The sequence below is a fragment of the Oryctolagus cuniculus genome, chromosome 20 (assembly GCF_051225735.1).
Source record: "Oryctolagus cuniculus isolate XC-2025 breed Fujian yellow rabbit chromosome 20, ASM5122573v1, whole genome shotgun sequence".
Classification (NCBI taxonomy): domain Eukaryota; kingdom Metazoa; phylum Chordata; class Mammalia; order Lagomorpha; family Leporidae; genus Oryctolagus; species Oryctolagus cuniculus.
Window position 1 is genome coordinate 10,644,808 of NC_142886.1, and position 16,036 is coordinate 10,660,843.

Sequence of the window (16,036 nt, forward strand, 5' to 3'; positions counted from 1 at the left end):
GACAGAGAGAGAGAAGGAGAGACAGAGAAGAGAAACCTTCCATCCAGCAGTCAGGGCTGCACTAGGCTGAAGCCAGAAGCCAGGAATTCCATCTGGGTCTCCCGTGTGGGTGGGCAGGCACCCAAGCACTTAGCCATCATCTATTGCCTCCTAGGATACATTGGCAGGGGGCATGGCCTATCAAGAATAGGCCACCTGGGACCTGAACCAGCACTCGGATATGGGATGTGGGCGTCCCAAGTGGCAGCCTAAGCTCCTGAACAACAGGGCCTTTGGCCGCGCTTTGCATTTCTAATTATCTGACACTTTCAACATCTGTTTCCACACCATTCCAAGACTTTCTGATAGGGACCGATTCATTTGCAGAGGCTGCTGAATCTCATCAACAAGCCAATTTTAGGGCTGCGCTGGAGAAACTATTTGGAAAATTCCTGGGCTTTTGTTTGTTTCAAACAACAGATCATATAGAAGTGGACCAGAAATACAGGGGCTCTCTGCTGGATTCTTGTCTCTCTAATTAAACTGGGTGCTACTGGGGCCGACACCAAGGCGCAGTGGGTTAATCCTCTGCCTGGGGCGCCAGCATCCCATGTGGGTGCCAGTTCTAGTCCCGGCTGCTCCACTTCCAGTCCAGCTCTCTGCTGTGGCCTGGGAAAGCAGTAGAAGATGGTCCAAGTCCTTGGGCCCCTTTACCCACGTGGGAGACCTGGAGGAAGCGCATGGCTCCTGGCTTCAGATCAGCACAGCTCCAGCTGTGTGGCCATTTGGAGAGTGAACCAACGGAAGGAAGACCTTTCTCTGTCTCTCCCTCTCACTGTCTGTAACTCTAACTCTCAAATATAATAAATAAAATCTTTAAAAAAAATTGGATGCTACTGTTTGATTTGACCTATTAACATCACAAGAGACAAAAATGCATCATGTCACCCAATTTGAAGCTGAAATAGCATTCACTTTCTGGGCATTCATTAACAGGAATAGGAGAAACACCGCAGGGGAAATGATACAATTCTTTACAGGGTGACTTCAAAAAGTTCATGGAAAACGGAATGAAAAACAAGTTTACGTTGATGCGGACAAAGTTCGAAAGCCACACGTTGTTTTCGTTAACAGGCATTTTCCATGAACTTAGGAAGACGACTCAGAGAGTCTAAAAAAAATCACTCTCCTTGCAGACAACGTCCATGACTATTCCTAAAGAGTGAGATCCAACACAAATTATCCCTAGATGGCTCCCCTTAACTGAGACACTGTTGCCCTTATTTCAGACTTCGCAAGAGGCTTTTATGTTAACAATGCAGCTGCTACAGTGAAAGGCTAGACAGGGAACAAGGTGGGGTCAGACGTCTATGACCCAGCCACCTGCTGCTTGGCCCTCCCAGCCTCGCCGGCTTGCTCATGGCACCTGCCCCAGGTGTGGCGCGTCTCATCCCCGGGGACAGGGCCTTCCCTCTCCGGCCCCGTCTGCAGCACTGTTGACTTGATTCTGATTTCCCCAGTGGGACGTGCACCCACCTTGATGTCCTGCAGGGCCAAGGGCAAGGTCTCTGCCAGGTTGTTCCCAGACATGTTGATGATGGCCAGCTGCTGGAACTTGGCCTCCTGCTGCTGCAGCCTTGCTGAGGCTTCCGAGTGAGCGCTGTGATAGGTCCTCCAGAGCTGGAGTGCGCTCTGGGCCTTCTGCAACTGCTCTGCGATCTCTTGGTTTACCTGGGTCCACCTGCCCACACAACAAAAACAAGGTCCTCATTCCCACCTGCCTTGGAGCAAAAGGACAGCAGGCGTGCCCCCCCCCCCCCCGGGGGGTCAACAGCAGATGCACTCTTAGGAGGATACTGCTCAATGCTCTTTGGACACTAACGACATCACCATGATAACAGACAGAAATGCAAACGAGGCTTTGTAATAGTCAACAAAAAATGAAAAATATATCTATGTACTAAAAGTATCTACTGGAGGATGGACGTCTCATATGCAAAGGTAGAGAAAGTACTAAGACCCCTGCTTGTGGCAAAGACTCCCAGTGTGCAGGGGGCAGGGGAGGGTGTTTATGGTTTATTTATTCACTTGCTTATCTGAGAGGCAGAGAAGCAGGGTCCCCATTGGCTTGCTTCATTCTACAAATGCCCACAAGGGGCCAGGACCAGGCCAGGAGGCAGGAACGCAATCCAGGTCTCCCCAAGAGGCGGCGGTGACCCAATTATCTGAGCCCTCGCTGCTGCTTTCCCAGGGTCCCTGTTAGCAGGCAGCTGCAGGTAGGGGCTAGAGGCGGCAGCGAAACTCGGCACGCCGCTTGGACGCAGGCGCGTTAACCGCTGGGCCGGACGCCCGCCCTGGCTTTATGCTTTGAGGCTTGTCCCCCATACCATGTGTGGAGTCAGCTAATTTCTAGGCTTCTTCCTCCCTCCCAACTCCTGCCCTTTCTATAAAGACCGAAGACGGCCTCCAGGGACACCACTGTGACACCGACCTAGCCCAGTGTCACCGTCTCGCACAGACCAGCTGTCTTTCTGATCCCATTCAGCAAAATAGCAGCTTGCAATTAAGTGGGGCCAACACGAGGGAAGGTGTGTGCACAGCAGAGCCTCCTCCAGCTCTCTGCAATGAGTCTGCGTGTGGCTCCTTCCAGAACCGTGACCAGGGCACTTCCAGATGGACTGTGCCGAACACTGTATTAGGCAGACAGTGACTTCAACACTCCCACCCTTCCAGAGACCACAGCCTTCAAAGCATGAGCCACGGAGACAAAGGCAGCCATCTCGGAGGGTTAAGAAGGCTGTGCAAGCCACAGGGCGTTAAGATGAAGAGATCTGAGCCATCACTGGAGTCGCATAGCAACGGGTACCTTGAGAGCGTAGCTTGGCACTTCTCGCGGATGAGTTCAGCCACCGCGGGGCAGAAACCTTGGAGTTTTCTAGTCACCTCCTGGAGCTTCTCCCAGCTCCCTTCGCTGCTCTCAGCTTCGTCCTGAAGAGCCTAGGAGGAAACAGCAGGAAGGCCCCCTTCAGGACGGCCTGGGCACTGCTGCCGCTTAGCAGTAAGGCGACCTCAGACCTCACAGGACTGTGACAAGTGCTTAGGGACAGGGGGAAGGAAACAGAGAAGACATCCTTTACACTGAGGCTGAGCTATTTGTTTTTTTTTTTAGCTGATTTATTTGGATTTATTTGAAAGGCAGAGTGACACAGATAGAGAGACTGATGAGAGAGCAAGGTCTTCCACCCTCTGGTGCACTGCCCAAATGCTTGCAACAGCCAGTACTGGGCCAGGCTGAAGCCAGGAGCCTGGAACTCCACCAGCGTCTCTTGAGGCTGCACCTTTAAGTACCACTAAGTACTGTGGATGCTAAGTACTAAGGTGCACTAATAAGAAAGAAAAAGAATGGTTAAAACACAAATGCAAAAGCTTCAAATTGCAAAATGTGGACATGAAAAACACACCATGTAATTTTATAAAAATGAGTGGTGAGGCCAACGCTGTAGTGTAGCAGGTAAAGCTGCCACCTGCAGTGCTGGCATCCCATATGGGCGCTGGTTTGAGTCCTGGCTTCTTGAGTCTACTTCTGATCCAGTTCTCTGCCATGGCCTGGGAAAGTAGTAGAAGATGGCCCAAGTCCTTAGGCCCCTGCACCTGCATGGGAGACCCAGAAGAAGCTCCTGGCTCTTGCCTTTGGATCAACTCAGCTCTGGCTGTTGCAGCCATTTAGGGACTGAACCAGTCAATGGAAGACCTTTCTCTGTCTCTGTCTCTCTCTCTGCCTTTCAAATAAATAAAATAAATTATCAAAAAAAGAGTCATGTGACTCATTTTGGAATTTCCTGTTATACTTTGTTTTCTTTTTAAAGTTATTATTTATTTATTTGAAATACAAAGAGAGAGAGAGAGAGGGAGGAAGAGAGCGAGATCTTCCATCCAATGTTTTACTCCCCAGATGCCTGCAAGAGCTAGGGCTGGGCCAGGCTGAGCCAGGAGCCCAGAGCTCCATCTGTGTCGTCCACATGCATGGCAGGGACTCAAGTGCCTGAACCCCCAGGTGCTGCTTCTCAGATACATTAGCATGGAGCTGCATTGGAAGCGGAGATGGGACTTGACCCCAGGCATTCCAAAACCACACGTGGGCACCCTAAGAGGCAGCCTGGTCAGCAGCAGCCCCGTGCCTGTCCCCCCCCCCCCCCCAGGTTCCGCTTTGGATCCTGCTGTTTAACAACCTGTCTCCTGCTCCTCTGTGGAGAACATCCAGCCTGTATCCATTCCTGTGCTTGCTTCTCTCTGGAATTTTCTGCCAGCCACCCGCTGTGCCGCACTGTGCCCAACCTACCTGCAGGTTCTGCACCTGACATCCCAAGGCTTCCAGCGAGGAAATCAGGGGCTTGCCAAGTTCCAGGCAGTACCGGAACCGGACCGTCATCACCTCCATCTCACTGCAGAGTCTGTTACCAGTCTTCCATTCCCGCAACACCGACTGCATGGAGTTTTTGAGCTGATTGATCTATACACAAAAAATGGGAACACTCATTTAGAAAAGCCCTACAGGGTCTCTTGTCTTTTTTTTTTTCCCCAGCCAAGGAATACACATTGTTTCCAATTTGAAGACTTCCGGTTGATTGACCAAAAGTGGTAAGGGTACATCAATGAACCACAACCAACATCAGAGACGGCTGATTCCGAATGGAGAAATGGCAGTGAGCCCTAGCCTGGAGGGGTCCGGACTGGAAAGAGACAGGGCAGAACCCTGGGCAGGTAGCAGACCCTGCGGGTGCACAGGTCAGCTGTATTAGCTTACTCATCCGGCACAAGTTACGTAACCCTAGAGTGTGCTTCCTCCTCCAGAAAACAGGTGAAAAACGCAAACGCAACATTGCCTGTGAAAATGCTCTGAAAACCGGGGCTACTGTTAACTTAAGGTGCTACCCATGCTTAAGTCTGACTACTATTTAGGGCAAGCACAGATTGCAGACACATGTGCTCCACTGTACTGACAGGCAAGTGCGAAGCAGACAAAATGCAGCGGTGGGAGTATTCTATCATTGGGAAGGTTCTGATGACCAGGAAGGGAGCCGAGCACCTTTGTTACCGATCATAAGTGATCCCAGATATAATCAAGGCCGTAGAGAGATGCTTGGGACGCAAGCGTGTGACTAATAGCCAGTCACAAGAACGGACAGAGAGATTTCTCCACGGAAGATATGCAAGTGGCCCGGCCGTAAGCACCAAGGAAATGCCAATCAAACGCACAACGAGGTATCACTTAACTACTCTGATGCTAAAATTGAGCAATGGATCAACTAAATGGGGTCCATCCACACAGCAGACCATTATTCAGCCGTAAGCCAAAGGAAGTCCTGCTATACATCACGACACTGATGACCTTGGGAACACTAAGCAAAAGAGGCCAGGCAAAGAGGCTGCACACTGCACAGCTCACTGACACTGCATGTCCAGCACAGGCAAGTTCACAGGGAAAGGAGGTCAGGGGTTGTCAGGCAACGGGGGAGGTGAGGAATGGGCAGTGACTGCTAATGGGTTTGGGGTTTCGTTCTTTTTTTAAATTTTTTAAAGATTTATTTATTTACTTATTTGAAAGAGTTACACAGAGAGAGGAGAGGCAGAGAGAGAGAGAGAGAGAGAGAGAGAGAGAGAGGTCTTCCATCTGCTGGTTCACTCCCCAGTTGGCGGCAATGGCTAGAGCTGCGCTGATCTGAAGCCAGGAGCCAGGAGCTTCCTCTGGGTCTCCCACGTGGGTGCAGGGGCCCAAAGACTTGGGCCACCTTCTACTGCTTTCCCAGGCCACAGCAGAGAGCTGGATTGGAAGTGGAGCAGCTGGGTCTCGAACCGGCACCCCTACGGGATGCCAGTGCTTCAGGCCAGGGCGTTAAGCCCCTGCTCTGGACCAGTAGGGTGACAGTGACTCTGGGGGTATGCAGATGCATGAGCAATAGCTCATGTCCTCTGCTCTGAAATTTATTATTATTATTATTATTATTATTATTATTATTTCGGAAAGGCAGCAGGTGATGGTTCAAGCAGCTGGATACCTGGCGCCCACAGGGGACACCTGGCTGGAGTTCCTGACTCCCAGTCTTGGCTATTACAGGCGTCTGGGCAGTGAACTAGCAGATGAGAGATCTTTCTTCATCCGTCTGCCTTTCAGATAAAATGAACAAACAATGTGAGAGCATTTCGTTGTGGTTTTGATTTTCACGTTCTGATGGTTAGTGGCACTGAGCACCCTCCCCAAAGGTCTGTGGGTCATTCGTATCACCTCTGCAGAAATGTCCATTCAGATCTTTTGCTAATATTTTTTTCACTTGGCTATTTGTCCTGTCATGAAGTTGTAACAATGCTTTACATATTCTAGATATAAGATCTTTGTCAAATATGTGATTTACAAGTATTTCCTCCTGCTGTATGAGTTTTTCTTAGTTAAAATTTATTTATGTGAGAGGCAGAGAGAGAGAGAGAGAAAGAGAGAGAGAGAGAGGAGAGAGCTCTCGGTTTGTTGGTTCATTTCTCCAAAGCCCACAGCAGGGACTCCACCCTACACGGGTGGTCACAGCCCAGTTACTTGAGCCATCACCGCTGCCCACCCAGCCCCTGGCTCTGCAGCAACAGGAAGCCAGAGTCAACAGCCAGAGCTGGGAATCGAACCCAGGGACTCCGACGTGGAATGCGGGCATCCTAACTGGCAGCTTAATTTCAAGCCCGATGCGGGCAGCCTTCACTCTTCCACGAGTCTGCTTCGAAACACCAACGTGTTTAGTGTTGAGGAAGTGCCATTTTTTCGTTGGTTTCCTGTGCTTCTGGTGTCAGGCCGGGGACTCTCTGATCCACAGGCAGGAAGTGTCAACGGTTTAGCTCTTCCACCGATTTCATTCTGAGTTGTCGCTCGCACTCGGGATGAATGCACGGTTGACTTTATTCTTGCGCGTGTGGCTGTCCAGGTGTCTCATTTTTCACAATGGACTTATTTCCTCCTGGAAGTGTCCCAGCATCCTGATGGAAAGCCGCCTACACCACGAGGGCTTGTTTCTGGGCTGTCTGTTCCATTTACCTCTATGTCTATCCCAGGACAGCACAGCCTGCCTGTTTCTATACGCATTATCTCATTTCACCTCCTCTACCTTTTTATTGTATCAAAATCCATTGTGTTGCACTGATGTATTCCCGTGAGTTTCGGCTACTAGCCTCTGATCTCTCTGACGGTAGGATTCATTTTCTCATCTATTTCTGTTCCCCTTACACAGATACAATCAACAGGCCACGGAATAAGCTCACCCCTGTTTTGTGCCGAGCACCGTGGAGCAGTGAGGTTGAGCACTGCCGGACAACTCCCCGTTCTCTCTTGGAACAAACGATTGAAAGTGGATTTCAGTAGATGACAAATAACCCCCTGCCCCCGCAGTGAGGATTCACCAGGAAACATGGACACACCTATACTTGGTAACTGGGAAGTTTTTGGGAAAATGACATTTCAAAGATAAACATTTTGCTACCAAAAAAAATTTTTTTTGAAAGCCAGACATAGTCTTTTCATAATATCCATTTCCATGAACTGTTGGAAGACCCAGCATATGCGCAGATTTCAATTTTTTTTTTGCACCAAAATCAACTCGGTTTCAATTTCCCAGGGACTTTCGGAAGCACCCTTGCGTTTGGAGCATTCTCTTTGGGTTGTGGGGGAACGCCACGGTTGCATCGTCCAGAGAAGCCTGCTCCTTCTCTCTGGGTGTCTCCTCCCGGGAGGGGCACAGGCAGACTGACCCGCCTTGCGAAGGTGACCAGATGTCCTGCACATGTGTACTGTCTCTCCACCACCGTGGAGTCTTTGGAGGTCTCCCCCCGCCGGCCCCCCAGAGGCATCTCCCTGTGTGTGTGTGGGGGGGGGATCTGAGCTGTGCTCACAGCAGCTCCTGTGGAACTGGCCACGAAGCCCGGGCCAGCTGCTCTGCTGGGTTTGGGGACGAGGCATTTACATCTGCATGAGAGCACACCAGACAAAACAAAGATAACCACGTGCGCCTGCAGCCTCCCAGGATCTCAGAACCGGCCGTTTTGTCTCCAGCTGCTCAGCGCATAAAATGGGATTTGGCAGGCTTCTCTTGTGGGTCTTTCCTCAGCGAGTTTTCAGCTTTTGCTGGACGGCCAGGCCTCTGTGAGTCAAGAATGACGACAACAAAGATAAAAGAATAGGTGAAGAGAAACCGCACACTTGGAGCCGACTCCAGTACCTGACTGGTCACGCGGGCCCTCTTCTGGAATAGCTCATGGATTCTAGATGTCGCGTCCTTCACCAGTGGCGCCCCTCCGCTCTCCAGTGTCAGGGAGCTCTGTCTCAACTCGTCCAGCGCTTTTGATTTAATTTCAAGCTGATTTTCTATATCCTGAAAGGGCAAAAAGCAAAGACTTTCAGTGTACAACAGTTCACACGGCAGAGGCGACAGTTTACTTTTTTCAAGCAAAAATGGCAGGAGAAATTGCAATTAACCAGCATTACACGAAAAACTTTTTTTTAAAAGATTTATTTTATTTATTTGAAAGAGTTACAGAGAGAGGTAGAGACAGAGAGAGAGAGGTCTTCCATCCTCTCGCTCACTCCCCAGATAGCCACAATGGCCGGAGCTGCGCCTATCTGAAGCCAGGAGCCAGGAGCTTCCTCCAGGTCTCCCACATGGGTGCAGGGGCCCAAGCACTTGGGCCATCTTCTACTGCTTTCCCAGGCCATAGAAGAGAGCTGTATTGGAAGAGGAGCAGCCGGGACTCGAACCGGCATGCATATGGGATGCCGATGTTTCAGGCCAGGGCTTTAACCTGCTGCGCCACAGCGCCCGCCCCACACCAAAGACATTTTAATCAGGACACACTCTGAATGCCCTCACAGCTCTGCATTTGGCGACTCTGGGCAACAGGTCCTTATTGTCAGAGAGAGCAAGGAAAATATCCAGGGGCGCTGGTCCCCAGGCCACGTCTGGCCTGCAGTGGCTGTGGGACCAGTCGTGAGGGTCACACCTCAGTCTCTGCTTCCTCATCTGGAGAACAGTGATGACAGACCACACAGCTGAGGGATGACGGGAAACCAGGAGCAGGGGCATTGAAAGCACGGTCACATACGTGCAAAGTTCATGGACAGCGCGTGTGGTGCGAGATCTGTGGGGCACTGCAGTATGTTTTTTGGATGCCATCATAAACTTATCTTTTCATTCCATTTTCTGTGAGCTTTCTGAAGTTCTCTCATGTGACAGGTTATACGGCAGACACTGGTTAACTCTGTCAGCAATAGCTCCAGTACATCCTAGTTTGTTAAGTCACTCTTAAGAGGCACTACCCCCAGCCCGGCACCTGCAGGAGCCCTCAATGATAGCGGAGCCGGCAGTCCACAAACACTGCTGAGCAGGCCAGCAGCAGGGATGCCCCATCTCGGCAGAGGGGTGGGGCAGGCAGCTTATCCACCTTTCCCAGGGCTGGGACTGAAATCCAATTTGGAAAAATTAGACAGAGATTTTAATTATGAAAGAATCACAGCTCATTATAGTACATTAGGAAAATGCAAAAGATCTTCGGGATTCGGAGGGATTCATTATAAATTCCTTTCCAATCTGCAAATGAACAGATCTGGGATACTCACGGGTTCATGGTTTACTCCCCAAATGGCTGCAATGGCCGGGGCTTGGCCAGGCCAAAGCCAGGGGCCAGGGGCTACATCTGGTTCTCCCACATGGATGCAGGGGCCCAAGCACTTGGACCAGCTCCTGCTGCTTCCCCAGGTGCATTAGCAGAAAGCTGGATGGGAAGTAGAACAGCTGGGAATTGAACCAGTGCCCGTATGGGTTGCAGGTGTCACAGGCAGTAGCTTAACCCATTGCATCATAGCACCAGCCACAAGTTGCTATTTTTAATTTGAGAGAAAGAGTGGCAAGGTTGGGGGGTGCTCTTACCTGCTGGTTCAGTCCCCAAATACCTGCAATGGCCAAAGCTGGGTGAAGCTGAGGCCAGGAGCTGGGAACTCAACCCAGGTGTCCCATGTGGGTGGCAGGAGCCCAGTTACTCAAGCCATCACTACAGCCTCCCACAGAGCCGATTTGCAGGATGAGAATATTCAACCCAAAGATTCTGATGTGGGAGATGTGGGGCTGTACACTCGCCCCCTAAACTTAGTTTTCAATTCTAGTTTTTCCTACGAGCTTTTGAAGTACCCCTTGTAAAACCCAGTAACCTAGGGGCCAGCGCTGTGGCAGAGCAGGTAAAGCCGCTGCCTGTGGTGCCAGCATCCCATATGCGAGCCGGTTCGAGACCTGGCTGCTCCACTTCCAATCCAGCTCTCTGCTGTGGCCTGGGAAAGCAGTGGAAGATGGCCCAAGTCCTTGGACCCCCGCACCCATATGGGAGACCTGGAAGAAGCTCCTGGCTCCTGGCTCCTGGCTCCTGGCTCCGGGCTTCAGATCAGTGCAGCTCCAGCCATTGTGGCCAACTGGGGAGTGAACCAGTGGATGGAAGATTCTCTCTCTCTCTCTCTCTCTCTCTCTCTCTTTCTGCGTCTCCTCTCTCTGTGTAACTCTGACTTTCAAATAAATAAATCTTAAAAAAAAAGAAAAAGCAGAAGCATCATCTGGGGTCTATTAAAACAGGACTCAAGCCAACTACTGAGCGCCTGTGAGCATCTTAGCCACCACAGGTTCCCCAGGCGTGCACACAGCCAGCCAGCCCTGAGAAACCTCGAGTCTGGTAGAAGACGCACAAGCAGGCAGATAAGTGGGTTCCGGACAATCTCTGACCGCGTCGTGTTGCACGGGCTCCTGGAGAAGCCTATTTTACTACTTTTCCTCCATCTCTTTACAGGCTTTTGCAAAGATGCATCCACAAAAGACTTAAAAAACAATCACAATGGGAACAAACCAGCCAACCCACACAATGACAGAGGCGGGGCACGCAGGAAGAAGCACTCAAGGTGTGTGTCGGAGCTGAGGGAGGAGCGCAGGTGCTCTGGCTGTGCTGTCAGGCCCCAAGCTGCCAGGTGGGGCTTCCCAGAGGGACCTGCAAACTCTGGCAAAGACAGTGGGCGGTCAGAGGGAAGGGGCGAGCTCCATGCAGGCGCAACCAGGGGCAAGCAGCAATGCACATGCCAGGGAAGCAGGCCAGCGTGAGAATCAGGACGCCCATGCTCCCGAGGGGGGCTATCACAGGGCGTCAGAGCCCCAGGCCTCAGTCTACACGAGGTGTTTTTGCCAACGAGCACAATGAAGGCAAGAAATTGTTTGTAACTGGCAAAATTACTGGAGCATCAGAAATGGATTCTCAATGGTAAGATTATATGAACCCAAAAGAGGAGGACTGGCTAACCCACTGCAGACCAATCTGTCGCCGTCTGTTGAATGGCATGTAAGAACTGAGCCTAGCCTGCTGCCTTCACACTGGGCGACAATCCCCACAACAAGCTGCCATGTGGTTTGGCGTGTGGTCTAGAATCCAAACATTCTGGCTGCCTGGAGCTGCCCACTGAGACACTGGACTTTCGCTTCTGGAATACTGATGCATCTGCCCTTAGCAAACCTTTCGTGCGCAGTGCTGGGTGCTGCACCCCAAAGTGCAGAGAGCTGGGGCTTCACTGAACACACAGGAACTATTCTTAGTGCCTGATGGTGCATCCATGTCTCCACAGTGGTGGAACTTTGCTGGGCATTTGTTTCATTCCAATGCCAATGTGATGGAGAGCCTGGATCCACCTCCAACCTACTCAGGGCTGCTGGGATCTACCCAGAAAAGACAAATAACCGGGTGAGACTTAGCTGGTTTGGGTCTTCTGGCAACTGCCATTGGGGAGCGGGGTCACAGAGGCACGAATGCACCTTGAAAACACAGGAACTCCATTCTCTGGGCCAGGTGCAGCCCCTGAAGGCTGGCCGTGACCTTCTGTGTTTCAGAAACACCACTCCGTGGCCGTGTGGGGAGTCAGGGAGGGGGCTGGAGGGGCGCTGCCCTGTGACATCCAGGTGGCATCCAGGGTGACCACAGGAAAGCCACAGTGAGGACAGAGACGGGAAGGCTGGAAATAGGAATGTGACTACAGAGAAGACGGCTGGCTGTGGTGGAATGTCAAGGTTGCAACATCCAGAGAAGGCTGCTCCTTCTCTCTGGGTGTCTCCTCCCGGAAGGGGCACACACAGACTCTGCCATGCCTTGCAAAGGTGACCAGAAATTCTGCACATGTGCACTTTCTCTCTACCACCATGCTGCATTTTTTTCGGTCTTTGGAGTCCCCTCCCCCACCTCCAGGGGCATCTCCCTGTGTTGGGGGAATCTGAGTTGCATCTTCTGTGGATCTGGCCAGGAAGCACTGTTGGCGTGGCTGCTGGACTTCTGTGGCCAGTACTGTCATGTCACCTTCTCGGTACAACTAGGACCGGATGCTGTCGCCCAGGCCCTCCCGCCTCCGCCCCTGACAGGCACAGCCAGGAAAGTGATGCGTCTGTGTAGCAGGTGCACTGCGCACCACCTGCACATCACCGAGAGCGGAGGTGTTGGATGGATGGGGGAATGACCCCTCCCCCATACCGGGGCAGTGCTGAAGAGGGGATCAGACCACACTGGGGAGAGGGCACTTGGCAGACAGAGCAGCTGAACAAACAAGGGCCCGGATGGCACCCTGCAGGCCCAGGTGGGATTCAGACACAGGTTCCTAGGGCAGTGGGCCTTCCAAAACTCACCACCCAACAGTGGGAGAAAATCAGCCTCCTCTGTGAAACGACAGAGTGCAATACTCAAAACAGTGGAAACCATCGCGTAATATTGGGAAGACTGAGATAGGAATAACAAACAGAAACTGGAAAGCGGGGCCAGTGCTGTGGCACAGCGGGTTAAAGCCCTGGCCTGAAGAACCGGCATCCCATATGGGCGCTGGTTCTAGTCCCGGCTGCTCCACTTCCGATCCAGCTCTCTGCTATGGCCTGGGAAAGCAGTAGAAGATGGCCCAAGTCCTCGGGCCCCTGCATCCACTTGGGAGACCTGGAAGAAGCTCCTGGCTCCTGGCTTCGGATCAGCTCAGCTCCGGCCGTTGCGGCCATGTGGGGAGTGAACCAGCGGATGGAAGACCTCTCTCTCTGTCTCTACCTCTCTCTATAACTCTGTCTTTCAAATAAATAAAATAAATCTTAAAAAAAATATAAGAAAGAAACTGGAAAGCATCGCCTTGCAAGCTGGCTTTGTGCATCCCCCGCCTCCTGCGCAGTTCTTAAACCTCTCAAGAAGTCATGACAATGACCAGGAAAACACCCACTCTGCTTCTCGCAGAAACATCGGCCCCTTGCCATGTGGTAAAACCTGGGGGGGGGGGGGGATTACAGAACCTTTGCAGGAAGCAAGGCAAAGCGGGGAACGTGCGGAAGAGCCTCCAGAAATGACGACAAAGCGGGCTGCTCCCTGGGCTGCCCCGCGAGCCGCGGGGTCAGGGCGCCGGCAGCCCCTCTCACCTGGCACTCGAGCAGCACCTTCTCCACCGAGACCACGGTCTCCGGTCGCTGTAGAGTCCGCAGCCTCTCTTCCTGAGCCTCCATCCAGTTGTCCAGCATCTGTATTTTGTTTTCATGCTCAGTGACGCTTTCCAAAAGCTGCTCTAGATGCTGTATCTGCGAGTGACCAACAGCAAAATGGTATGGACAAATGTCCTTAAACCACATGCTTTAAAATGTGACTGCCGTGTGTCACTGCTAAAGGGACAATTCTGTTTCTTCTCCAATTTCTGATTTTATGCAATAGTAAGATGCCCCCAGTAACTTCTGGAATCAAGATTCATCAACCAGGAAAACATCATACTTTATGAAATAAGCCAGGCCCCCAAAGGACCCACACCTATGTTCTTCCTGACCCGTGATAACTAACAGAGCACCAGAAAGGAAATCCATGGACGTGACATTGACGCTCTGAGAAGCAATGACTTTGAACGGCCCTGTCTCAGGTGTTGAGGAACAGGTTTTGTTATTTTTCCCCCACACTATTTGTTGAGCTCTTAACATAGAGTTAATCATATGTGTATAAATTTAATTGAAAATTCAAAATTTATATTTATTAAATAAAAGTTAAAAAAAAGAGTCACGGAGTTAAAAAAAAAAAAAGCACCTGCCAAAAAGCTACATGCTTTTTTCTTCCTTTTTTTAATCTTTTCAAACCTGAAATAGCTTTGTCCCTTTGGAACATCCCTGCCACCGGAAATGTCCAAATCCTAGACCACTTAGTGGCCTGACACAATGAATGACACTTTGCTAAATAAGGTTTCCCCTTGTCACTCGCCCAACTCAACTTCGCACAAGGGACTCTCGGCAGCAACACGAGAACCAAACTCCAAGAGTGAGACGGCGGTGTCAGGATGAGCTACGGATCAGGAAGCCGCCTGGAGAATGCCCAGACCGAACACGCACCTTCCTGTTCAGGGCCCCGTGAACTTGGTGCCACCTGCGGTTCATCTCCCCCAGGTCCTCGGCAAACGCGGTCCTCTCGTAGCGCTTGCTCTCCACGTCACAGGTGCTTAACTGAAGTAGCGACTGGTTCACAAAGTCCACTATCCACTGCTTATAGTCCATCTCCATTCGAAACTCCTGAAACCAGCGAGCACAAGTGAGCACCCAAAGCCCGCGTGGAACCCACCGCACCCTGCTTCCCTCCATCCAGCAGGGGCGCCCGTGAGCAGTCACCCTCCACCTGCCCCAAGCCCCCAGCAGGAGTCAGAGCCGAGATCCTCTTGGGGAATTACATTCCTGGGAATGGAGAGACTCACTGCTTTCAAACGGACTTTCTCAAAGGGAGCACGAGCATGGCAGCTGTGGTCACATGAACCAGACTGCATAGGAACCAAACCAGCTACAACAAAGGGCGCCACTGGAATTCAGGGCTCCCTGAGGGCTTATGGAAATGCTGGGTGGGAAAAGAGGTTAAGGCTCTCCCAGGAAACCCAGAACACCATTAAGAAAATTCTTCTGGTTGCATGTTTTCCCTCCAACTGACGTGCCTTCTTGTTTTTAAAAAAACTCTTTGAGAGGCAGAGGGGAGGGAGAGAGAGAGAGAGGTCTGATCCAGTGGTTTGCTCCCCATGGCTGGGCTGGGCTGAAACCAGGAGCCAGGAGTACAATCCAGGTCTCCAAGGTAGGTGACAGGGGTCCAGTTACTGAAACCATCACCGCTGCCTCCCAGGATCTGCGGGAGCAGGAAGCTGGAGTCAGGCACCAGAGCTGGGAATTGAACGCAAGACTGCTGGAGGCTAGGCTAACACACACGCCCCGGGGGCCTCAGTGAATGAAGAAGACCGCGGCTCCCTTCGTGGAATTACTTTGTGCTTCCGCAGGAGGCTTCTAACTTGCGCCGCGGAGCCTGGGGACAGCTCAGCGCCTTCGAGGGCGCTCTCCATGGAGTCCATCCAGTCGATCATTTCTGTGATTGCTTTGCGAGACGGCAGTTTCTCCATCTGTAGCTGCAAGGACAAAAGTGCCCTGTGAGTCTCCTGGTTACCCAAAGGCATCAGCACCTCCCTGGAGACGATACCTGGCTTGATAAGAGGTCTTGCTACAACGTTCTGCAGGCTACTCGCAAAAACAGACGCAGCATTCAAGCTAAGTATTAGGCGACCCTCAAACAACGACTTTGACCTCCGCAGTGGCACAGATACACCGGGAGATAAAGTAATTAAGGCTGCTTTCTCTCTTAGGGACGATCCGCCGGAGGAGAGTGCAGTAATTAAGACCTACATTCAGTGGTGCTGCAGAGACACAGGTGGTGTCAAGGAAAATTACTGAGTCGGAGAAATCTTTGCAAGAGGCGGGGAGCTGTCAAGCGAATGCTAATTTAGACTCTCTGTCCCCGATGCTTACCTGGTGCAGCTTCTCCTGAATATCTGGAAGCTGAGTGATGAGCAGCGTCCACTTTTGTTCAAACTGTGCTAAGCAGGCTCTCAGGGTGGCCGTGTCAGCCTCTTTGAGATGCAGAAGCTGGTCCCCGGTGCTGACCACGGCTGTCTTCAGGGAGGACTTCTCGTCCACCTCCTTTGTGAACTCCTGAA

The 16,036-nt window shown here is 51.6% G+C and overlaps 1 protein-coding gene across 8 annotated transcripts in view; it reads right to left on the bottom strand.

The window, feature by feature from the left end:
* Positions 1 to 16,036, bottom strand: part of SYNE2 (spectrin repeat containing nuclear envelope protein 2) — a 392,381-nt gene that overhangs the window by 74,365 nt on the left and 301,980 nt on the right. For all 8 annotated transcript variants that reach the window (XM_051826403.3, XM_051826401.3, XM_051826405.3 and 5 more), the window contains 8 exons: positions 15,849 to 16,031; positions 15,311 to 15,451; positions 14,406 to 14,582; positions 13,461 to 13,616; positions 8,229 to 8,381; positions 4,319 to 4,489; positions 2,846 to 2,976; positions 1,516 to 1,720 (listed from right to left, as the gene is read on the bottom strand). In XM_051826403.3, the coding sequence (XP_051682363.3) occupies positions 1,516 to 1,720; positions 2,846 to 2,976; positions 4,319 to 4,489; positions 8,229 to 8,381; positions 13,461 to 13,616; positions 14,406 to 14,582; positions 15,311 to 15,451; positions 15,849 to 16,031 (1,317 nt within the window). The remainder of the gene's footprint in view (positions 1 to 1,515; positions 1,721 to 2,845; positions 2,977 to 4,318; positions 4,490 to 8,228; positions 8,382 to 13,460; positions 13,617 to 14,405; positions 14,583 to 15,310; positions 15,452 to 15,848; positions 16,032 to 16,036) is intronic.